The sequence below is a fragment of the Corapipo altera genome, unplaced genomic scaffold (genome assembly GCF_003945725.1).
Source record: "Corapipo altera isolate COAL_440 unplaced genomic scaffold, ASM394572v1 301, whole genome shotgun sequence".
NCBI classification, from domain to species: Eukaryota; Metazoa; Chordata; class Aves; order Passeriformes; family Pipridae; genus Corapipo; species Corapipo altera.
This window is the reverse complement of record NW_020884926.1, coordinates 4,713,280-4,738,495: the sequence shown is the minus strand read 5'-3', so window position 1 is coordinate 4,738,495 and position 25,216 is coordinate 4,713,280. Positions and strand designations below refer to the sequence as shown.

At 41.7% G+C, this 25,216-nt stretch overlaps 2 protein-coding genes across 7 annotated transcripts in view; both read right to left on the bottom strand.

Annotated features, from left to right (window-relative positions):
* The window catches only part of PRDM2 (PR/SET domain 2), a 62,692-nt gene extending 61,336 nt beyond the window's left edge, over positions 1–1,356 (bottom strand). For all 3 annotated transcript variants that reach the window (XM_027658061.1, XM_027658063.1, XM_027658062.1), the window contains exon 1: positions 1,278–1,356. The gene's annotated coding sequence lies outside the window, so the exon portion shown is untranslated. The remainder of the gene's footprint in view (positions 1–1,277) is intronic.
* Positions 1,357–10,267: 8,911 nt separating this feature from the next.
* On the bottom strand, positions 10,268–24,734 carry PDPN (podoplanin). Of its 4 annotated transcripts, none has more exons than XM_027658065.1 (6): positions 24,431–24,734; positions 13,721–13,806; positions 13,180–13,312; positions 12,658–12,693; positions 12,006–12,117; positions 10,268–11,448 (listed from the first exon to the last, which is right to left on the bottom strand). In XM_027658065.1, the coding sequence occupies exons 1-6, from the start codon at positions 24,498–24,500 to the stop codon at positions 11,442–11,444; spliced, it is 444 nt and encodes a 147-aa protein (XP_027513866.1). In that variant the 5' UTR covers positions 24,501–24,734; the 3' UTR covers positions 10,268–11,441. The 4 variants fall into 4 exon arrangements, with proteins under 4 accessions (XP_027513866.1, XP_027513869.1, XP_027513868.1 ...); XM_027658068.1 differs by having other exon boundaries at positions 12,012–12,117; XM_027658067.1 differs by having other exon boundaries at positions 12,016–12,117.
* Between the last annotated feature and the right edge of the window lie 482 nt (positions 24,735–25,216).

Below are 25,216 nucleotides of genomic sequence, written 5' to 3'. Positions count from 1 at the left end.
TCACTCCCCCATGGATCAGTGATGCAGGTCTCTGTCTGAAAAGTGCCAGTGCTATCACTGAGTCACCATCGTGCTTTTCCACAGCTGGAACAGCTGGAGATCCCTCTGTCTACACCAAGGAAAGCAGCTCTGAATTCTTAACATGCCCGTGGTTTTTACTGAAACCTGGCAAGTGCCAGAAGAGAACAATATAATAATTAAATACCACGCTGCTGTACATCTCCAGTTCCCTTAATCCACTCAGTATGTTTGAGTAAGCCAAAAAAGACTTTGCATCCAAATAACATGTCCCCAGTCCAGAGCACAGACTGGACACAGCAAACTGGGGCAGCATCACAAGCACAGGCAGCCCCTGCTGCTCCAAGAGCTGTCCACTGCTGCTCAGATGTAAAATAAGAAAAATACTTCTCTTGCCACTGAATGATTTAGCAGGTGCAGCCACACCACCTTCCCTTCCTCCTTCGACAGCTGAAAACAATTTAAAGTTTCCTTTACTACTTCAAAATGGAAAATTTGCAGCTTCATATGAATTTGAAACCACTGGAAACTTCACTGGAGCCTCCAGGTGCCTGCCTTGAGATGGTTATCAGCGATCTCCACACGCTGCTCTGGCTCCAGATTAAAAATGTACCTAAGATACATCTCTAGAGCTGCCCCACGTGTCTCACACGAACATCTTTGCCCTCACCTCAAACGTTTTTCCCCGTGGTACCACTGCACCATCGTGAATTATGATATATGAGTATCACCAACTTAGGAGAATTAACGGGAGGGCATTTCCAGCGAGGAAACCAATTCTGGAGTTAATTTCCCCAAGCTCCGCTCGCTCGGTTTGGCAGAACTTGACCCTGCGGGAGCCTCGGGGCCCGTGAAGCGCCGGAACTTTTGGAGACGGTGCGTTAGGAAGTGTTTGGCAGAGCACAGCTCCCTCGGCATCGGGCTGGAGCGACACCTCCGAGCCAGCGTCTGCAGCGCAAACACGCTGAAAAAAGCCGCCAAGGGGACGGAGCATCTTCACCCGAGCGGCCTCTCCCGCCATCCCCCGCCCTCCTCTCCCTCCCCAGGGCGCTCCCTCCGGGCACAGGTCCCGCACCGCTCCCCGCACCTGCCGCGCTGCCTCGCCCCGGCCGCCACCTCCCTGCGGACCCCCGGGGCGGGCGGTTCTGCCGGGGCCGCTCCGGGCCGCGCCCCCGGCTCTGCCCCCGCCCGTCCCCCCCGGCCCGGCCCGGCCCGGCCCCCCTCAGCCCCGGCGGGTCCCGCCGCCGCCTCCCGCTCACCTGCGGCCCCGCCGGGAGCGGCGCGGAGCGGCCTCAGCGCCGGCACCGTCCGGGCGCCATTTTGTCTCCAGCCTCGGAAGTGACGTTGGGGGGAGGCCGCGGGCAGGTCCCGCCGCGGGACCCCCCCGACACCCCCTTCATCCTCTGGAACCCCTTCATCCTCTTCATCTTCTTCATCCTCTGCATCCCCTTATTCTTCTGCATCCCCTTTGTCCTCTTCACCGTCAGCATCGCCTTCATCTCCAACACGCCCTTCATCCTCTTCATCCCCCTCATCCTCTTCATCTTCTTCAGACTCAGCATTCCCTTCATCCTCTTCGTCTTCTTCATCCTCAGCATCCCCTTCAGCCTCGGCATCCCCTTCATCCCCAACACCCCCTTCCTCCTCTTCATCCTCAGCATCCCCTTCATCCCCAACACTCCCTTCATCGCTTTCATACCCAGCATCCTCATCATCTCCAACACCCCCTTCAGCCCCTTCAACACCTTCATTCCCAACACTGCCCTCATTACCTTCACCTTCTTCCATTCCCTTCACCCCCCATGCCCCCTCCATCCCTTCCATCCCCAACACCCCCTTCAGCCCCAACATCCTCTTCATCGCCTTCACCCCCTTCCATCCCCTTAACCCCCACCACACCCTGCATCCCCTTCACCTCCTTCATCCATTACACCCCCTTCACCTCCTTCATCCTCTTCATCCCATCCACCTCCTTTATCCCTTTCACCCCCTTCATCCTCTTCACCCCCAGCATCCCCCTGGGTCCTGCCCAGTTCACCCCTCCTGCTCCAGCCATCACCATCTCCCAGACACTGAGGAGAGCAGGTTCACTTTCCCTATTCACTTTTTTATTTCTTTTTTTTTCTCTGTTTTTTGACTTCTCATACTAAAGCAGCTCAGCAGCTCAGTGGTTTTTTTGCATGTGACTGAAAAGGAAAAAAAAACCTACAAAGTGGCTGAGGGGAAATTATTTGAGTCTCTGAAATTATGTGGGGACTGACCCTCACACCCCCTGAGGGGCCTGGGCTGGGACCATTTTATGCTCCACATACATTGTCCTGTCCCATCTAAACCAAATTTTCCTCACTAATTTCTAAGCAAGTACCTGAGAGGTAAAAAAAATATCCATAATCATCTCCTGGCAGATGTCTGTATTTGTACTGCAGTCTCTCTCCCCTTAATTTCTATCTCACCTGAATATTCCTAATGCAATCAGAGATGTAATCCTCACAGGGTAGAACTATATTTGACCTAGAATTATTAAGAATTTGCCATTTTCCCAGAGGAAAACATGCTGACTTAAACCTGTAGAAAATGGAAGACATTAATACAGTGAATTTGAACACTTCTGTAGTGATGCTTAACTTTGGTAAGCAACAGCAGACTGAGAAATAACTCTGATGAACACACTGATGTTCCCACCAGAATACTCAGGATGCACTTATATTATAAAATGTTGTTTTAGATATGCCATAATCAGTTCTGAAACCTATAATTTTAGTAGTAAGAAAATCTCAAATATGTTTAAACTAATTTAACTTATTAGCTTAAATGAATTCTAATTTACTTGTATTAACATTAAGGTTTATAATTAAGCTAAAGTAATTACACCTCTAAGTTTTGATGTTGTATTTTAAAAAAAATCAAGTCTCCCATTTTAGATGTTAGAGCCTGTGTAACAGGGAAATTGAAGACATAGAACAAACCACATACCCTATTAGCTAAAGTATGAACCTTTCTGCCTTCAGGATTATATATAAAGTTTCCCAGAAGTATCACAAATAACAGAAATTATAACTTTTCTCTACTTGTGTGTACAAATAATCTTTTTTTCCCTGCATTTACACTGAGAATATCTACCATCTGGTGGTGTTCCAGGGGACTTGCACTTTCAATTTACACTTTCTGGTGGTCAGAGAAGCCTACAAATCTTTAGGTGATTGAAGTTCTGAACCGTTAATTTGTTGTATTCTGAAAATATCAGTATTGCTGCTATTGTGCTCTCTAAAATGATGAATTAGCTCTTCAGGTTACCTGGGTGTGTCTGAGCACACAGGGACATGATACCAGCACACAAAAGAAACAAATACTAGCAAAAGCTCTTTTGTAAATCTTGAATGTGTGACTGAATATATGTATATTCAGGGTGACTTAAAAGAGAGAGTTAGAGAAAAGGAAATTCTCGTGTGTGGAAATCTTAGTGAGCCATGGCAGGAAAAAATATTTCCAGAAAAGATTTTTCTTATCAGAGGGTCTAAAGCAGCATTGAAACTAGCTGGACTCCAGTGATACCAGTAGGGCCAGTTCTTCTCTTGTTAACTGGGACAAGGTCTCTTTTATCACAACTTTCTGTGCTGTTCTAGTTGTCCCTACAAACACAGGAGACAATGTGCTGCATGTTATGGCTCTCACTAATAATGTCCCTGGGAAAAACTGATACAGTTGAACTGCTTGGGTTACTGGTTATTAATAGCTCTGAGTTTAAGTAATATTACCATCTTTTTCTTTAAGTGTATTTTTGGGAGGTGAATTGACTGAACTGCTAAGATATTTCAGGAGGTTGTGCTTGAAATGTCCTGGGGATTGAAACTCTTAAAACTCAATTGTTAAATATTCCTGCTCCTTCCCTGCTGGTTTAGGTGAACCTTTCCAACCTCCAGGTCCACCACAGTCCTTATTTTTATTTCTGCTTTCTACAGCCTGGCTCACTTTTGCACCAGTAGCAGGTTTCATTATAGAAATCTAATTTTTCACAGAATAAAACAACGTCCAACCTGTTACACTACTCAAATGTCTCATGGTTTGCTTGTCACTCTAGTCTGTGTTGGTTGCTCACCTGTTATATTGTACAAATATACAACCACAAGTTGCTGAACCACAAGTGCTGCTTTTCTGCTCTGGAGAGGTCCCTTTTCAGGCCACTTTATGGAACTGGTCACAGGTAATACCTGGTTAGTCTTAGATATTTCCAAGTGGCTTTCCCACAATTCCCATATGCCAGCCTTTAGCAGAAGGATCCCCAGGATATCTGATGGGGCAGGGGAGTGGTTTTATATCAGTGGAGTCAATTCACTGCCTCTTGCTCCCAGCCTGTGGAACCTGACTCTTCATTTTCTCCATTTTACAGAGCATTTTACTCCTGTCCAAGGCTGAACATTGCCCTCTCCAGAACATGGCAGCTGCTGAGGTCTGCAGTCCAGCAGGTAAGTTATGTAGGACCTCACAGGATCATGGAATGATTTGGGTTGGAAGGGACCTTGGAGCCCATCTGATTGCACCCTTGCCATGGGCAGGGACACTTCCCACTAGCCCAGGTTGCTCCAAGCCCCATCCAACCCAGCCTTGAACACTTCCAGGGATGGGGCAGTTGTACTAAAATGGACTTAGCAGCCATTTTCAGAGTACTACTCACACTAATTAGCTAAGATTCATCTGTGCCAATTACACCAACGGTGGTAAAGGGGTAAAGAAAAGGTCCATTTAAATTTGAATTTATCAATTACATTGATCAGCCTCCATTTCAAACTACAGCAGGTGTTTTGGGACTGCCTCTGTAAACTGATTCAAACACCACAGGACTCACCCCAGGACATGGATGGCCGTGAGTTTCTTAGTGGAATTAATCAAGAAATATACCTAAACATACTTAAATATACTTAAATTTACTTAATATTTATATTGAGAGAAGATGTTGGCAGTACTCCATAGAAGGAAAAGCAAGTAAGAATAGTGTTCAACCCTTGTTTTGATCATCTACCACTTGTGTCATGACAAGCTGGCTCAGAGGATGGAACAGCACTGAGAATGGAGACAGCATCCATTGTCTGCATTCCTGCTCCCAGCTCCCAGCTGCTGGATCAATCAAAACCACTGAAGTGCTCTATGGATGGTGTAGGCATACTATGAGCAACCAACATGCAACTTTAGTTTTGTTGGAAGCATTTTGAAAATAAAACCAGGCTCGAGATAACATATAATAATCTGAAGCTTCTCTGTTATGAACATGTTCCTTTTTGCTGTAAAAATGCCATCAGTAAATCCCACCACTAGCTGGGGCTCGGGTACAGCTTACTGAGAGAGCAGTCATTGTGCATCTGCATCAGCCTGCAGTGAGGAGTCTTGAATTTTAATAGTCTGCTTGTACATTCTTTATACATTCCTTTTTGCCAGGTGTTTGAAATCTCAAGTCATTCTTGTGGCCCTTGCTCAGTTTTCTCCATGAAATGCAGACATGCTTTACCTTCTCAGTTCCTTCTGTTGCTGCTTTCCACTCAATCAAGCATGTTTATTGTGTTAGTAAGCTAATTATTAATCATGGCAAAATGAGGTAGAAGAACTCATCAGGAAAACTGTTTTCAAGGAGTAACTTCATAATTATGAGTTAAACATTTCTTAACTTTGGCACTTCCAGGTTTAAATGAACAGATGGCAGGGTTTGCCTCCCTGTGAGAGGTGATTAATAGTAATCTGTGCTTTCATAATCTCATTAATATTTTGTCTCTTACAAAGAGACAGATCTTAGTGCCAGGAGTAGTTGGCCCAGGGTAATTCCAGGTCTGGATCACAGAGGAAACTTTATGCAGCAACTTATACCAAGTAAATGCTTTCACTACTTTTTAACAGGCAGCCTTTGCTGCATTATTTTTTTATATACAACTTGCCTTTAAGGGCTGGCTTTTAGGTCAGAATCTCTTGTACCACTACTTTCTAAAGCTCTGTGTGAGTTGTGAAAAGTGGACTTTTCTCAATTCTCTTTCTCTAAGCAGTTTGTAGGGGTCTAGGCAGGGAAACACTGACAGTTCTGGCTGTCCCTTATTTCTCAGCAAAATGCCTCAGTGCCTGGTACAAGAGAGGACATTCCTTCAAGGAGGAAGCTGCTATTTCCTCCACTATGCTCATTATTGCTGCTTATTCAGCTCCTCTGGGGCTTCTTCCTCCAGCAGATAGGAAATGAGGAAGAGCTGACACTCCTCTCTCTTTTCCCATGAGCACACCTGCTGAACCTGCTAATTCCTTCCCCGTTTCCTGCATAGGATGAATCAAATGTCATGAGGCAGAATATCCACAGGACTCAAAGGAATGTGTTATTTGAGGATTAACATGGTTCATAAAAGCAGGAAATGGAGTTGCTTCCCAGCTCAAATGAGACATACAGTACTAATTTCCTAAGACAAACACCACTACATTTAAAATTGCCTTGTTAGAAAATGTTTAGTCACTCTGGAGGGAAGGAGGAAGTGTTTAAACAAGTCAATGACTTATTAAATAACTCAGTTGCTGGTCATTTTTGCTGGTCAGTATTGCTGTGAAGTTATTACCAGATGCCCATCAGGAAAAATTAGTTAAAGGGCTTATGGAGTAGAGACAAATCCATATTCTTAAAGCATCAGTAGCTTCATGTTCTGCACTGGAGGAAGAAGCAAGAGGGGTTCTCCAAAGAATAGAACTGATTCTTTCTACTATTTTTCACCTTTAAAAACAGTGGGAGCTTCTATTTTTCCCTGGATGTTGGTGGGATCCTTGCTGTGTTGCATCAGTATCACTCTTATGTGTCACTTTTACTGCCTTTTCTACTGGGAGATAAGGTTGTAACATTTGTAAGAATTTCTTCCCCAAGTTTATCTGAACACTGATGTTGGTTAACACCTGAAGGAGCCCCCCAGGTTGGCAAATCCATTGTTCAATTTTAGCTCAATCTGGAAACGTGAATGAAATGAAATTTTAGTGAAGACAATGTGTTCCAGTTCTCTGTTTCTCCTTCTTCCATTTCCTTTTTATTTTTTTTTTTTTTTCCTGGATGGCACTGTTTGGTTTTGAACTCACCAGGATCAATCATTCCTGCCAACTGCTGTCTGGAACCAGAGCACAGCTCTGGATATGCCTGGAATGTTCAGCCCTCCTTGCCTGCTGAGACATTTGCCAGTTTAACGTTTACCAGAGTCTGAAAATCTGACTTCTCCAGCCTGGAGCTGAACAAACTCCATGATTGAATGGGGATCTTTGTGTTGGAGTTTGACTGTTTGTTGCAGAGCAGGGGGACCTGTGGGTTTGGTCTGGAGCCTAAATCCACAAGGCCTGGACAAAGACACATGGCCAGTGAGATGCTCAGTTTATTTATACATAAATGCCTCCACGCTGCAGCTGTAAAAAAATGGACAAAGCACTAATTCAGCCTCCTCCTTTTGGCACCTGGTGTCAAGTTGCAGCTCCCCTGTTACCTTCTGCATCCATCAGAAGCTGTCAAACAAAACAAAATGCTGGGAATTTCAGGGGGATTAATCTTTGAGCTTAAAAAAAGCTGTCTGCAAAAGGATGGGTAGGGATATTCTGACACTTCATCTGGTGAAGTAGGAGAGTTTAAATAGGTATAACAATGTCTTCAGATGTGGTGTAGGCCAGTTATGATTTAAGTTTTAAATTGCAGTGGTTCAGTAGCATCTACACTGCAAAACTTAGGCTGGTGGAGCAGAAATTATTTTTAGCTGGCATGGTTCTTCATCAAAAGCAACCCAAGCATACTTGTGACCTGAGGGGCCTTGTGCACTCAATAAGTTGCTTTTTTGCTGTGTCCTTTGTTCCTATCTTATACTAAATAATATTAAGGATGATGTTACCATAAAAGATGCTGAACACCACTTCATTTGAACTAGTAAGAAGCTGTGACAGGACTAATGCTTTAATGTTTAAAGATTCCTGGGTTGGTGGCTTTTCCCTTACCTGTGTTATAACCTTTGGCAAGTCACTTAATCTGAGTATCAAGGCAGAACTTGCCATTCTCATGTGAATGATACTTCAGTACACTTGAGTTTGAAACCCTGACAGAGGTGTTAATGTGCAGGTTGTACTTATTTTTTATTGAAATAAGATGTGGTTAAGATATTTGCAGTGGTGTTCTGCAGTGCTCCTAAAATAGTGAGCTGCACGTTTTAATTGGTGTTTAACTATAAATGAACACTTCTTAAATTTATAGGAGTAAGTTGATCTCCATAATTCTTCCAGTGCAAACTTAATTATCATTGGTTTTATTGAATTCATTCTTCTGACATTTTCTGTTCTTACGGTAAAAAACATGCCTGAAATGAACTCATGTAAGAATTGCTGTATCAATGTCCAGAACTATTATAAATATTGATGCCTCAGCTTGCTTTCATGGTTATGGCTGCTGTGTGTCTTCCCCACAGACACAAATGCAAGGGGACAGCTCTGTTTATGATATTTTTTAGTGACATCTGGCACTCTCACAGGAAGCCTGGTGCCTGCTTGTCTGTTTGGGAGAGCCACATTCATGACTCAAAGCCAAGCTGCAAAAGGGAACGTTATTGTTAGTAACTATAAAGGAATGAATGTGATCAGGAGTGAGGACTTTAAGTTAAAAGCAAGTGTTGATTTATTGAGTGTTGTTCCCTGTGAATAAAAGTCAAACTTGGCCAGCTGGTCAAAGCATGGAGCTGCTGTTTCCTCATGTGTTCTCATGCATAGGAAGTCTCCTGACCTTGGGCCTTGATTCTGCAGCTGATCATTCATTTGAGCTCACAGAAGATTTTGCCCTGGGACAATGTGCTGTCTGACTTCTGACAAAGCAGAAAAGATCCCATCTTCCACAGAAATTCTACCAAAAACTACGTAGGTTGTGTTCAATCCACGTTTGAAGTCCTAAACTAGCTGGATTTTAAGGCAAGGACATCTCAGTCACAGAACACTGCAGGAGTTTCATACAAAACACAGAGCTCTGTGTGGATTTTTAGTCTGCATTTCCAGGACATTTGTATCATGGAATTACAGATTAATTAAATTAAGGATTCAGTAACATAACAAAACAAATATGGACAAGATTGTAATGAACAAGCCATTGTTTCTTGAGGTTTGCTTGAAGCTGACTGGAATGTTCTACACTTGAGATTTCCAGGCAGCAAGGTGTGTGAATCATCAGAATATCAAATGTACCATTTTAGCAGCAGTTGCTGTTTCTTCAAGTTTTCAGAACAATAGATGTCTTCTGATTTTTCAGAACCCTTGCTTCCTCTACCATGTACTGAGTGTCCTGCACTCCAGCTGATCATCAGAAGGAAATTGCTGTCACGTTTTTGCAGGTTCAGATTTAGCACAGCACAACATTTCATACTCAGTCTCCAGGGCTGGAAGCCCAAAACTAATGTTTCAGAGGAGCATGGGCTGTTTGGTTAGGGATTGGTCTTTACCTAAGATTAATAAAACTTCCCTTAAACTAGAAGGTGGACTATAAAGGCACAGTTAAGACCAGAAAATTTAAGTAGTTGGTGTATGAAATTAAAATGGCTTTTAGTGAGAGATTCTGGTGTGGGAGCAAAGCAAAGTGTCCTTGAGCAGAATTTCAACTGGTGTTCTGTCCATGATCCAGGAAAACTCAGAACTGCCCACAAAGGTTGTCTGCTCCAGTGCCACACATTTCTCTTGTTACTTCAGGCTTAACCAAAATTCAGAGCTAGCATAAGAATGTTTTTCTGATTTTGTGGCATTTGCAAGTTAGCAGTGACTGAGCTGCTGCAGAAGAAACCAGTGACATCTGTGCTATTCCCTACAAGGGGTGAATAATTCATAATTCCATATGCCAAGCATTTGGGAAGGCATTAATGCATCTTATGGGACAGTTTCCAGTACAGGCAAGAAATTGTTAAATCCAAACTAACAGAAATTACTATTCTTTTACCACAAGAAGAAGCTTTAATTTTCCTGCTTCCATATGACTTTACATGAAGATAAAGCTTATTACTCATGGTCACAGACTGACTGCTTGCCTTCATCAGCTCAAAAACTAACTAAACACTCCTGAATTACTTTTTCTCATATGTTTAGCTTTGAATTATAGTTTCATTTAGCAATGTCCAATGAATTGATTGTAGGCATTGAACTGATAAGACAAGCAGCAAAATAAGTCAGGAAAATTGAAGGAAGTTTAAAATATTTTAATTTTTTTTTTTAAAGAAAACAAAGAATAATTATTGTAAAGTAGGACAATTTATATTATGATTTTTATTTCCAAAGCTTGGATTGATATGATAGTTCATGGCACACAAAAGAAACAGAAAAGCAAATACAGAGAAGTTGACACGTTCAGCAATCATCGACCTCATGGATTATCATGATTTTTACACCAAACACTGATTTAGAAAATCTGATGCACTGCAGCCACTGGACATGCAAAGCCTTTGCTCTGAGCTCTGTGCATTCAGGTCCTGCTGCACTAAAAATGCCACAGAAAAGCTGCATTATTCCTCAGTGCCACATTCTGACCTGGTGTTGCACACGTTGTCAAACACACTTAGAAAACGAGACACTCAGAAAGACAAAGTTTGTATACACTGGTTCAAAAGCTTCTACGTGTCAGCTCTAAAGCTGCTGAGCAACTGGTTAAAGTGACCCATCAAAAGTGGGTATTTTCCAAGCACCCCTTAATTCAGGATGTTTATTTCAATCCCTGCACGTCTCTGCAAGAAGAGAAGGCAGGAAATTCCTGATGCAATAGTCAGCAGAGCAAGCTTTCAGTTGGTAGGTCAGTTCCAGCCAGGCCTACCCTATTTTGCCACAGAATAACATAAGTATCATGAGCAGAAAATCTGTATCAATAGTGGAAAGATTTTAGCTTCCAATATCCAGTATTTTCTGGATATTTAATTTGTAAATTACTGGTTCTCTCTGAAGCTAATTCCTCCTTTTTGATACATCACGTGGTAGATGAACATGCCACAAGCACTTAACCAGTCAAAAACACTTAAAAGATTCTGAATATGTTCTGGATATGTTGTTTTTTTTTTTTAAAGAAATGCATAAAATGTAATGTGACATAATCTTTGGTTGCATTTAAAACCCAAGCATATATTACCTGTAAATCACATTTCAGGTGTACATCTGTTTGCTGCAGGGTTTTTTCTTACTGCAAAATCTTTTTTCTTGTGGTAAAATCCTGGATAGTAGAAATGCTATGAAATGTTCCATACTCTGGAATCAGGGGAGAGTGGGGGTGGTCCTTAGAGCTGTGTGGGATCCCCATAGATCTGGAATGCTTTGACCATATTTTCCATGGATCATCTTCTCACACAAATGCAGGAATTGTCTTTAGTTCTTATAAAATAAGAAGCACTTGTATTTTCTGGCATAGAATGCATGGCTGCTTGTTTCAACTGTTTTCAGGGCCTGGAAAACAACAAGCAGACATTTATTGCTCATCCTTACCTAAATGTTAGATACCTGATCTTTTTTCCTCCCTCTCTATCTTTCCTATCACCACTTTATTTCTCTTCCCAGTTCCTGTTTTCCTTTCTCCTAATTCTGGTGCACAGGATCTGTTTAAATGTCCTGAGATTTTCTTAGTCCTTTGGAGTTTGTACAGAACTTTAGATTTGCATGGCACCAAAGAATAAGGCAGAGATCATTCCCAATGTTCAGCTGCTTTCTAGTACTTGTAGGATTTGGTCCTCTCATAATTCCTAGATAATTTTTCCTCTGTGCAGGAGAGTAATTCCAAACCCCATGCACTTGATATTATAACAACATCTGGCAATTTTTTTCTGATTTCTGTGGTTTTAGACCCCCCTCATTGTGATGCAGCTCTTGCTGATTTTGATGCAATGTGTAACATCAAAATAGATTGTTGAGTCAAAATAGGAACACCAGACATTTCCCAGGTGATTCCTGTGACCCTGCTCAGAGGATGGGGCTTGCTGGAAAAGCCTGATTAGCAATTTACTTACGAGTACCTGCCTGACATCTTCCTTACGACAGCAATCACTATTCCTGCAAGGATTCCAACTGCAACCACGATTCCAATGATTATTCCAACCAGTGCAATTGTTTCCAGGCCACCTGAAAGAAGAAGTTGGGAATGTCAGCGTGTTTCTCATGGAGACCACTGGTAAGAGGGACTGATACAGCACTGATGCTGTTCTGCTGCATCCCACTCCTCAGGGAAATTCCCTTCTGTCTTGGGAGTTCTCAAGTAGTTTTGGGAAGTTTAGCAGCCTGAAAAAGTGCCTTTGGGCTGGAGGTTTGGGAAATTCAGCAGCCTGAGGTTTGGGAAATTCAGGTTTGGGAAATTCAGGGATAAATTACTTCAAACATCTTCCATTTTCTAAAATAATAAGAGCTTTCTCCCAGCTTTCAGCTCAGTCTCAGCTGCAACCTTTATTTTTAGAACTGTCATCGATGTTTATGGGTGTAGCTATAGTTTGAAAATATGCCCTTGGGCTGGAGGGCTCCATAAGGGTGTGGACATGGAGACAGTGATCAGGTGAACCAGGGGAGGCAGTTCAGGGACAGATTGGGCACAGCCATTGGCTGCTGGAAGGGGATTCCCTGGCAATTTTGTTCCCCCTTGTCTTTTTAAGCAAATCTTCTGCTTAATACCTTTTTCAGTTTTCTCTGGTTCCCCACTCGGTTCACCTGTAAAGCCAGAAAGAGAATAATTACTCACTCTGCTTTGTACAGAGTTTTTCAGTCCAATTTGTAATGCTATATGCAAGGAGAACTTTTATCAACTATGTCACAATGGTTTGAGGTTGTCCTTTTGATAGGAAGGGAGCAAATTAAAAGTCTGGGAGAGTGAATACAAAAAACTCTTAAGTAATAGAAATTAAAACCTAGAGGACTGATTTATCTGATATATACTACTGAAACTTAAGTGTGATCACCTTAAGATCAAAAGGGCATTATACCTGGTATAAAATAATTATGATTAAGACAGAAATCAGATTTTAATTGTCTGAGACTGGCGTATGCTGATAAAATTTCACCTTGCTCTGAGTGTATTTGCTGTGTCTATTTATAAAGAGAACACCTTAAACTTGATATTGGAATTTTCCAGATATTATTTAGTAGATGGCAGTAGAACTTTGATATAGAAAAGTAGAAATGAAGAGGTTTTTTTACCATCAACACTCTCTGTGTTAACTCCATAACCAGTAGAATTGTCACTGTCTCCATCCGGGACAAAAGCACTTTCTGTGGTCATCAGGTGTCCAAACTGCAAGAGATTTGTTACATTGTGTAGTCTGGTGGGCAACTACAAGAATTGGGGGGAAAAGAGGGAAAAGAAAACCTCAGTACACTCAGTCTGCACGTATGAAGGCAACATTTAAATTCCTTGCTCGTCCACATCTTGTGGGTGCTTTTTTAGCTGTCACCCAACATCCTTGACTTGGGTACAGTGACCAAAACAAACCAAATTGATGGATTTTCCCAGCTGGAGGCTTTTCTACACAAGATGACCTCTCAGCAGGACTGCAGAAGGAGACTGCAGAATATTGCAGCCCTGCCTTTTTTTAGTGTTTTGGGTTTTGTTTTTTTTACACTGGTTTGTCAGTTTGGTTTCACTGAAGCTGAGTGAGAGACACTGAACTGGAAGAGGCAGCGAGTGGCAGTGAACAGGCAGGTAACAGAAAGGAACCTTTACTTGGCATTTTATACTCACCAGGGTTGGCAGGGCTTCAAATTCCGTGTCATTTCTCTCTCTGAAATCGATCGTTGCACTTTCTTCTCCTTCTAGAACTGAGCTTGCTGAATAAAATTGTGGAAAATGAGTCAGGATTTTACTTTTTAGTCACCTGTTCTGGCTACTTTGACATGAAAACTTTATTAAACACGAGCTCTGTGCACTGTTCTGTGTCCCTGCCCCTGTGCACTTTGGTTTGTGAAATTATTTGGAATAAATATGAATTCTGCTTTACTTTTGCCCAAAGCAGTAGGACAAAGAGCTTAAGCACCATCACTTAACCCTGGCAAAACCTTAAAACATCTTGGTTATGAACATTTTGTCCAAGAAATTATTTCTTTTTTTAAGGAAAGGTTCCCTCTCCCCCCACAGTGGATGTGATGCCTCCAGGTTTCCAGCTTATACATTGGGATAAATTGCTTCAAACATCTTCCATTTTCCGAAATAATAAGAGCTTTCTCCCAGCTTTCAGCTCAGTCTCAGCTGCAACCTTTATTTTTAGAACTGTCATCGATGTTTATGGGTGTAGCTATAGTTTGAAAATATTCCTACACAAATCTGTCCTGAGGTTTTTCCAACATTGCAAATGCTTAGCTGCCATAATTTGATTTTCTTTTAGGCAACAATGTAAGGTCTTCTTTTTTATTCTAGACCTCTGTGTCATCTGTGCTCTTTGGTGTAGTGGACATTTCCATTTTGCCCCTCATAATGCTGTTTATTTACAAATACAGCCAGACTTCATTCAGAGGCAAAACAAGCTGGAACAAGGTAGAACACAAAAAACACAGCCCTGTGAAGACAACTGGCACTATCAAGAATATGTTGGAAACAGAAGTGGCATTTGATTAAGTTTCTTGCTGATTCATAAACCTGCGAGGATGCAGAGAAGGATGGTAATGTGGGGTGAGATCTCTTGGGGGTTTGTGATTACAAAGCCAGGTGAGGGAGCCTGGCTGGGAATGAGGGTCCTGCTGATTCCAGACTCCAGGGCTGAAAATTAAGCAAAGAGCTGATAATATCTTCAGGCAAAAAAAAAAAAAAAGCTTATTTTGCATCAAACTTCTGTTTATCTCAGCAATCAGACCAAAAGAAGGACAGCTATTCACAGGAGTTCTTTTAAAAGCTGGGTATTACTGTCCCATTGGAATATTTTATGGAAGGGAAATGTTCACAACCTGTTTGGTTTTGTTAAATTAACACTGTTTCTACTAATTTCACTTTTTATGTAGTCACCTAAAATTATTCTCATCTCCTCTGCATATGAAGTTAGACTATATCTGAATTGTTTGACTAGATCCAAATACTTCTTATGGAAGAATTTACTACTCCTAAGTGCACCCTACCTGTGTTGTGTCTGACACAGAGGCAAGAAAACAGCTTTTGTTCTGTGGCTGAAATGAGTGAGAATGGGCATTTTGCTTGATATCAGTCAAAACTGAAAAAAAAGCATAGAATCACTTTGGATCAGCTGTGCAGATATCACAAATTATTGTTCTTTAATTGTGAGTTCCATTTTACTTTTGTTCATTTGTAACTGCCCCTTTTAAAATAAAAATGTTATTTCACATTAAAAAAAGCCAGTATTTAATTTTGAAATCAATAAAAAAATGCACTGGCAGCTTAAAGGATGAATGAGTTGGGACTGAGAAAAAAAAATCTGGTTTTGCTCAAAACTCTCATTCGAATTCTACTGGAAACTTGCAAATATTTTTCCTTTGCTCCCAAGATTGTTTTCTGAACCAAACTAGAAAATTTTTCTTCATCTCCACCAATGTAAGACTGAGAGCTTTGTCCCATTGCCAAGAGACCAAACACTGAACTAAACTTAGATTTCTAATTCCATGTTTACTCAAGTAAACAGAATTTTATATTTTTGTACCTTTATAAGCCTGAACACAGATACACTTTCTACCTCAGAGCCCAAAGGGTGTGCAGGGAGTACTTTGGGCAGCAGCAGATGAAGAAAGGATATTCATGTGATGCCAAGATGAGGCCTAATAGAGAGGCTAATTAAGCCAGTCAGTGTCCCAAAAATCACCAAAAATCCACAGCAAGACTAGAACAGGCCAGGGTAAATCAGAGTTCCAAGTTAAAAATGGCAAAAATAATGTTTTGGTCATTTTTAATTGAAATTATTGAGGAAGCACAAAAGGGGTTTGACTTTCAGTTGTATATTTAGACACTTTCTAAATATCAGTGTGATTTAAGATATAGCACTACTTATAAAACTTATTTTTTGCTTATAAAGTAATGACTTTAGAGTGTAATAGTCGATGTAAAATATTGGCCATGTAAATGCTACGTTTAAGGGAAAAGTAGCAGTAGGACTCACCAATGTTAATTGTGTATGGCTCAGTTTACCTTGTAATCCCAGTCAGAAGTGAAAAAAACATCCTTTATTCACTAGTTGAAAAATAAGCACAGATGGAGAAAACCAATTACCAGAGGAAAATCCCCCAGCAGAAAGTGAAATAAATTTTGTACGTTAACAACAAGCAGCTTATTGGGAGAAGCTGCTTATACTGCTGGCATGGCCCTGAAAAACTGCCTGACAGGGAAGGCAGCAAAGGAAACAGTGTCACACAGCAAAGGTGGAGAGAAATAGTGACTGTCACAAGGAAATATAAAATAATTAGTCTTGGTGTGGTACTTCTTGAGATTCTTGGCCGTGAGTGACGTGTAGAAAACCTATTTCAGTGCCTTTGCCCTCTCAGTGACTGGCAAAAAGAGGTGGCCCAGATTAATCTTGCCTAATTTTAGGTTCTTAATAAAGGCACCTAAATAAAGTGGCTGCTTGCCCTTATCTTCCTTCACAGTCTGTGGGGAGAGATAAATACTTGGAGAAGGTAACTCAGCTCACCTGAGATCTGGGTCATCCTTGGTAGTGCTGCCTTTCCTTTACTGGACAGGGAAACTGGAAAGTGGCTCCTCTGAACTGCCCCAGCTGAGATCAAACTGATTTCTGCCACTCTGAAGGTCCTGACCCAGTCCTATCCCACCTGTATAACACTGTTTTCAAGCTGAGGTCCTGTATTTGCTGGAGAATAATCCCTGGAGTCTTTCCAGGTTCGTTTTGGGTGGACAGTGGAGGTGGCTGGGTGGTGGTCAAACAGACACTACTGAATGAATTATTGCCCAAAGAAAGGCTGGGAGGGAATTTCTTATCAGTGTAGTGCACGTGTGGGAAGGAAAATTGGATATTGGACAGCTTTGTCAGGGAAAGTCATACAGAAGTTAAATATTTAAATAAAATTGAGAGAAATTATTGGACTTGAAGCTTCTTTCCCCGTCCCAGTAGGAGCCCTGCACCACTGACATCAAAGGGAATGCAAATGGGATGTAAAGGGGGGTGTGCTCCTGTCAGTTCTTGGTTCCATCTGATGTGGGCCAACTGTAGCAAGAGTCAGGGTTAAGCAGTGCTTCTGCATGTGTTCCTAATATTATCTTAGAGGAGGTTGTAAATAAAAACATTGCCTCACAGTGCTGGGGTTGTCTCCAAGGAGCACCAGGGCCTCCTCTGTTTGCAGCTCTGAGCTGCTGTGCCTGTGAATTAATCATTGCACCCCTTCCTGCCAGAGTTCCAGCTGGGAGCCTTTCAGTTCAAAGCCCCCAGCTGCTCTCAGGCTGCACACCAGGAGAAAATTTGCTGTCTCTAAAAGTTTAATACTGCTTTGAAACCCTCCCGTGCTTAAGCATCCCATGACCCACTTAGGGGAAGATGAGCTCACTACTTATGTGCCTGGAGCGACAGTTTACTGGGAAAACCTCTCAGGGAGGCTTTCAAAGCAGGTTGTGTTGGAAAGGAGAGGGAGTTGTAAAATTGTTGTTCATTAGCATGTCTTTCAGGTATCTCCAAAACCAACAAAGATACTTCTGAAGATGAAAAATGTTGTAGGATCTCGTTTCTCTCCTGGTATAAACCTGAATAAACCCAAACACTGGTGGGTAAATGCAATTGTAAGCCTGTAGTTTAGCTTAGTCCTTGGAATAGGAAGCCCTCCAAATAGAATGAGTTTCCATCTCTGATAAGAGACCAGGAGATAAAAATGGCAAACCTTAAAGGATTCCCTCTAGCAAGAACTGAAATAATCTTTTGCTCATTGCCTTCTGCTTCAAATAAAAAAAGGAAACCAGCTCCAGTTATTTGTAACAGCTAAAAAAGGAAACTAGCAGGTTAACTGTCAAACAAAAGCTTTGATCTTAAAGTTTATTTTTATCTGTGTCTTATCAACATCATGTTGTATCCCATCCAGCTGTGCTAAATAGATACTTTGGAGGATGTTGCTCTAGAAAAGCCAGGGAAAGAATTTAGCAGGAGAGGTCACTTGGGAGGTATCACACTCCTGCTGGAGATGATCTGAGCAAACATCTGGAGCTGACTGGGGGCTTTCAGGATCTGCTTCCGGAACTGTTACAGCCCAAGTGGTGTTGTTTGAAGGGCTGTGTATGGATTTGTGTGTTCTCCATCCTGTTTTGGCTGTATTTGACTCAGCATTTATGTCCTGATACAGGAATTCCCGTTCTGAGGGAGCATCCTTCACTCAGAGACCTTAATTTGATTGTGAGCAAACTGAGTCTTAGTATGTATCTCATTACTGGAATTAGTTCAGTAGTAGTTCAGTGAAAACTTTTATTCCTGGTGGTGGAGATTTAACAAAAATATGTGATTTGTAAGGAATCTGCCTTTTAAATACAGCAGCTCTGTAATTTTCAAATTGATTTTTTTTGGTTGGTTGGTTGGTTTTTTTGTTATTTGGCTTCATCCTCCATTTAAGTGTATTCCAGAATCCCAAATCTACATCATCAGCTGAATTTTGTCTGAAAATAGTTTTCCATTATTTTTCTATTTTTGGATATCTGGGGAAAAAAAAGCATACAGGTGTCTCTTTTGTTGTGAAATGATTCAACAGCACCAGATCCAGGCTACAAAATTTTTTTGACTTTGAAAATATGAGGTTTTGAAGAATGTAACATAGTGGATTCTGGGATTTGTCTTTTGATGTTTGAACCTTTGGACAGTTAAAAATTGCAGACTTTAGAAAGGCAGGGAAGTTTGTTAATGAGAACTGAAATTCTCATTTGTACCTCATCTGTATCCTGCAAAATCATATCTGCAGTGTCCTGAGAGCTTTGTGTGCTTGGCCTGTTTGGGGCCTTTTCTTTCTCTGCTAATTTTTTCTGGAAGTTGGAGTAATGTCTCATCCCATAAGAAATCCCCTGGTGTGTATTTAAGTGTCTAGACTCTGTTGTTCAGGAGAAAGTATGTCCTGTCTAAATCCTGAAATGCTTTCTGCAGTTTCCTTATGCAAAAACTGACAGTTTGCTTTATATAACAAAGGAAGCTGGATGACAAAATAGCAGGAATTTTGGAAAGTGTCTGCCAGTTGAAAACTGGTCATGAAGCACAAGGCAGGATTTAGCTCAGCCTTATTTAGAGCATGACTGGGTTTGTTCAGGTATTCCCTGCAGCTTGTGATGACAATGCTTTGCTGAATTGTCAGGAACATTTCCTTTGCTCACCACACCCTGCTCCAGATGGGTTTTATTGCTGGGGCTGGCTCAGCCAAAGGAACAAAGCCAGGCTTTAAACCGACAGTGCCAAGTGGCAAAGAACCACTGGGCTGCTCCTCAAGTAAATCACATGTCCTCTGGATGTTACAGTGTTCTCCTGACAGAAAAGCAAAGCAAAATATACTTGAACTGGGCAGATATAGAGAAGTAGCTGCTCTTCAAGGGATTGCTGTGTGTAATGACCCCCAACCAAAGCTGGGAAACAAAACCACCAGGGGAAAACGTGGAACCTTAGTAAGCCTTGTCTTAGGCATGGTAAGATCAGCACAGAGCTGTGGGCATTAGGAAGGGACTAACTCCATTATGGGATATTCCTTTAAAATATTCCTTGCAGAACTAGAGATGAATATTCCAAATTTATGCTTTTAAGAATGTGTGTCAACCTCTGCTTTCCTGTCTGCTCAGCACGCTGACCTCAGACTTGCTATCCCATGAGAGTGGCATAAAACCACATTGTTATTGATATTTGCTGCCCTGTGCTCCTTGGCAATTTTACTCATAGTTTAATTGTTTTCCCTGAGGGTTTGATTGGGACAACGAGGTTGGAGTTGTGATCAAGGTGTGAGTATCTGCTGCACCTCTCTGTCAGGGGCAGGATTCCAGAGCTGTTACTGCAGGGCTGACAAAAAATGAGCATTTCAGCCAACATAAGGAGGAAAGTACCAAACTTTGTGTCAGGGAGCAGCAGATTTTCCACATGTGCAGCAGAAAGCAAATATCTGTGTGCAAATACTGGGATGTGTAAATGCAGATGAGAGGAATTAAGAAATGACCTCTAATACAGTAATAAACTAATCTTTTCCCTGAATCACTTCTTCCCCAGAACTCTGAGGCTACAGCCACGTGCCCTTTCACAGCTGCCTTGTTGAAGGTTACTAACCCCTTGTATCTGCCAGCAGGACCCTTTGCATGTTCCTTAACTTATTTGTTTGAAATACTCCCACCAAACACTGAACTGGAGACTCTTAGGTGCTAATTTTGTTCACAGAGTGATTTTTGGCTACCTCCTTTTATTGCCATGCAGCAAGCAAGATCCACTCAAATATGTTTAGTCTGACTTTTATCCTACATTAATCATGTACTAGCTAATATTTGGATGCGTTTCACAGTCATAAAACCATTTTAATGTCCATTTGGAGTTAAGTGTGTCCCCTTTACAGATTTAGCAGTATCTCTTACACTACTCAAGCCCTCCTAAGAGACCACATGTTTGCCTGAAAATGGTGTAACAGCGGAATTATTCCCTCACAAAGGATTATTCTGATCCAATTTGTGCTGGATGTTGTAGTGTTTGTAATCAACAAAGATGGAAAAAACATGAGGAAGTCATAAAGCAACACGAGGATGTGCTCAGCATCAGCTTCTCTGTCCTTGGAGAGCCTTTGGCCAAGCTTCTGAGACAGGCAGTTGGAAATCAATAATGCTTTTGTCTCTTATTTTTCCTCATTCGTTTCTCTTTAGAACATCCCAGCACACCCCTGCTCCCAAATCCCACATCTTGTTCTGAAATGCTGGGCAGCAGTTTGTGCTTTTCTGGGGGGTTAATCCCCACTGAGGGGGCACACGAAGCAGGGGGGGCCCTTCGAGAGGCTGCAGCAGGGGGTTGGGAGGGTTGGGATGCAGGGAGGGGCAGGACCTGGCAGCATTTGCCTCCCATCCTGCGGTCCCCGACCACATCCAGACAAAAAGCAAACAAACCAACAAAACAAACGTGCCACTGAGACGGCCCATCTGCCCCAGCCGGGCCAGCAGCAGGAATGAGGCATTTCTGTGGTCCACGTGTGGCTCGCCTCAAGTGACACATGGAGAAACACTGCCTGCTTCTGTTGGAGCCCAGCAGCCTTCCTTCACTGCCTTTTATTATCTAGTAAAATGCTCTCTAGGTTTTTAACTGCCTTTTTTTTTTTTTTAATCCAGATGATTTACAGTCCTAGGTCTGGGGTATGTGCAGGGATTCAGTGGGAACTACTGAATGACAGGAGTGGAGGATCTGGCCTCTCTGTTCCCAGATTTTACTGTGCAGCTTGAGTTAATGAAAGGTCCACTTGTAAGCCTTTAAATATGACTGTTTTCCTTGTTTGTAAAGTTACAGATTCAAAAATTAACTGTTGGAATACAGATGGGCAAACCTCTGCTTGCCCAGCAGAGAGGAGAAAGCAAATAAAGCAAATTTTGTCTGTTCTCTGCTGGTCTTCCACAAAGACACTGGAAAATAGAGACCCACTGATTTGCAGACCTACTAATAGTGATTCAGCAAGATGATTTTCCCCTTTTTTGTGATAATTGTTTTGGGTATTGGACGTGTAGAGTTAGATTTATATCATGAAGAGGCATATATGGGACACATGTAAGAGCACTCATCATTCATGGTGCAGGGTGAAAGGTTTTGTGGTGCTTATTTAGTAGAAAACTGGGTCCCTTTTGAGTCAAATGTGACTGTTCCTCTTGGTTGTACATTTTGTTTATAGCCAGCAGTTACAGAATTTGATTTTCAGGAGAGTTTAGAGGTGCCTGACTTTATTATAGTTTTGCCACTGAAACAGCAACAGTTTGGGTAAATCAAGACACTTCCAAAAAAAACTTTTCTGGTGATTTTGTCAATTCTATTTTTTATGATTTTGAAAAACCCAGAAAACTTTTTAGTCTTTCAGGGTTGACTGTAAACTTCAGTTTCCTTTCTTCTGGAAAATGGACTCAAAATGTTTCATATCTGAAACATCATCTGAATTATCCTGTCAACGTGCTTACTTTCGGTCCAAACCAAATGTTACATGATCTGGGATAAACCTGACTTGCATAAGGAGATATAATCTAGTGTTTGCCTCTAGGTAACATCAGGCACGTGGACAGTTGATACAGCTCAAGTGACATGTGGTATCTTGTCAACAATCACGTTAATTTTTGTTCATGTTATGTGACAGCCACTGCAGTAATCTCCATCTCTGCAATGATATTTTCACCACAGGAGAGGGTTTGGAATTAAGAAATGCCTCTGCAAAGCACTAGTTTGGATGCTGGTGGAGGCCAACTTCCATTTCAACTCATTTGGTCTGATCCAGTAACTTGCCTGAGTTTTTATATGCTGAAAGGGATCACAGAAAGGCAAAAATGTATCTGCTAATCATTCAGTAATAATAATAATAATCCTTTTGGAAACTGGTAATACACTTCCTGATTGAAACAAAGCTGCTTTTCTTGAGTCAGTCTCAGTCCATAACCTGGAGTGCCCAATTGCAAGAAAAGGGAAGCTGCAGATTTATTTATGGCCTCATTGGGTTAAGAAGTATTAGAATCTGATAATAAGACTTTTTTCCCCTAAAACCCTAAAGCCACACTGTCACCCCAGGGTTTCAGATATCTGGATATCCCCACTCCCCCAGGGACTATTCAAGTCAGACATTCTCCCTTCCCCTGTCAGCCAGGCACAGATTGTGAAGGTGGCATTGTCACCTCAAGTCTGTTCTAACACATAATTGCTGATGGTTGTCAGTAAACACCAGTAATACATATTAAATACTCAATATTTTCTTGTTTTACCTCTGGAGTCCATTTCCCAGGTGTATCCTTTGCAAGTTGTCCTACATGACTGGCTCCATGTGAAGAAAAAGTCATAAAACCTAAACCCCCCAAAAGTCTTAAACACTGTAAACCATGTTCTAGATCCTGCTGTGGAGTTCAGTGCTGGTTACAAAGCAGAGGTGGGATCTTGCAAGCAGCAAATACTCTGTTTTTCTTTCTGACTAGTAGGGTTTCAGCCTGATTGTTGCTGGACTCCTTCTCTCAGAGTTGAGAGAAGAAATGCTTAAAAATTCCCCTAAAGCCTGGAGATGAAACACCTTTTCTACCTGTGATTCTGGTATCTTAGAAACTGCTTAAGGTAATTCTATAAAATAGTGGTGGCTTTGCCTCATTTCTAATGGCTTTAAACTTGGGTACATTTAATAGTGATGCTTCTTAAGGACAAGGTAGATGTCCTTAAACAATTCTTACAGTTTCCCCCAATTTCCTAGAAAACAATTTTTGTGTCTTGCCTAATATGTGCTGATTTTAGATTTTCTGTGAAATTCTGAAGCACAGCTCCAAACTCTCAGCCTCCTATTCTGACATACACCATTAGAAGTTTCAAGTCAACACCCACACATGCTGTATATTGATATAGCTCCATTCTATCCAGCAGAATGGTGCTGATTATTATCAGGCCAAAATCAGGTCATTTTTTTTTTTTTTTTCAGTTTGGGTCCCCAAATCCAAGTCTGACAAGTACAGTTATGCTTTGGAAGACTGATGGGCTGAGTTTCAAATTGATGTATTTAGAGCACTGGTACTGGGAATGTGTTCCATGGCAATGGCAGAGGCACTTCACGTTGCCTGGTGGCCAATTCATTCATCAGGAGTCAAACACTGCACTGAAAGTCTGAATTTCAAAGTGATATTCCTGGAAACAAGTACTGGTCAGGGTAATTCTGATTTACTGTTAATAAATCAGACTCTTCCCCTTTAGCTGTAAGAAAATGTCTCTTTTACCTAAAAGTGTGTCTTTTTTATAAAATTCAAAAGAAATAATTTGCCAAATTAATCTTTTCTAAGTAGGTACCTAACACTTTTTTAATATGTCTTAGGTAATAACTCTCCCTGTTTTAGTTTGTATATATTGCTTATGGCTAAGTTAGGCTTAGCAAAGCCCTGAGTAAGGCTCAAATTCTAAGTGGCTGTAATGTCTTTAAGCTCGTAAGTTAAACTCCTGAATGGAAATATTTATAAATTACTCTGGTAGAGTTACACCACCTAAATGTCAATTAAACTAACCTATTGCTTGCACTCTGCACTGTGTGTGTCACAGGGAGACTCATTTCCAAGGGCTGGGGCTGGAATGCCTTCCCTGCCTGTACCTTCTCCCTCCCTTGCAGACACACACAGAAAATTCTTTCCTAACAGAGCCTAACTCAGCCCATCTGAAAACTTCTGCCCTGTTAGTCACCAGATTACAGCTGGAGTTTGAGAATTCCAAAGGAAGTTTTACAAACAGGACAGAGCAGCTCCATAACCTGGGAGCGAGCAGAGAAACCGTTAAAGGGCAGGAAACGGCTGGAAATAATTGTAACCAAAGTTTCTCCTTACCTTCTTCAGCAAGTGCTGCGAAGGGAACACTCCCTAGGACGAGGATGAAGAATGGAACTTTAATAAACATCTTGGATCTGCTTGGAGAGTCGCTTTTCCTAATCCTGAGACCAGATGGATCCAAACTCGGATTAATTTTTATTTAGAGGCAGCGGAGAATTGAGATCCCAAAAAGAAATCACTGCAAAGAAAACACTTTGGTATTCCAAATATTCCTTTTGCTGCTGTATCATAGAGGGGGAAGGCTTTCCCAGCTGATAACTGTGCAGTTAGAGAAAACTGAGTGGAGTTGGAGTTATTTTCTTTAGCCAAGGGGTGGGAGCAGCCCAAGGTGGTCCTCGACGAGCAGCCAGGCCCGCCCTCCGCACGCTGTTTGGTCAGCACCAAAATTATGATCTCAGCCCAGGTTTAAAGTTACAGGAGCTGTTGTGGCTTTCACAAGACTTTTATTTAGCAAAGTGGGGAAAGGGAATTTAGGCAGAGCGAGGTGCTCCCTCCCTTCTGCAAACTGTCTTTAAAAAATACTTAAGGAACGAGACTAAGGACACTTTTCTTGTTATTTCCAGTGGTGAACTGATGGTTTTTTCATTTCTAAGTGAGCCCCCATGTTTGTCTAAGCAAGTGTGGTACTGAATGTTCATTTAGGGACACTGAAACAGTTTTAGGGCAGGCTATTTAATTCTGCAGTAAATAGTGTCTGAGTTTTCCTGTGTGTCTGAGGCTCTGAGCTCATGTCCTCAAGTGACACCCTGGCTGTGCTCGACCATTTCTCTCTGCCCACAGGCT

Bases quoted from the DNA above. Each gene is read 5' to 3' on its own strand.
- PDPN (XM_027658065.1), bottom strand. From the start codon at position 24,500: ATGTTTATTAAAGTTCCATTCTTCATCCTCGTCCTAGGGAGTGTTCCC. The intron at 13,807-24,430 runs GTAAGGAGAAAC...AATTTTATTCAG, and splicing joins CGCAGCACTTGCTGAAGAAG to CAAGCTCAGTTCTAGAAGGA. The intron at 12,694-13,179 runs GTAAAAAAACCT...CTGGCTTTACAG, and splicing joins TAACACAGAGAGTGTTGATG to GTGAACCGAGTGGGGAACCA.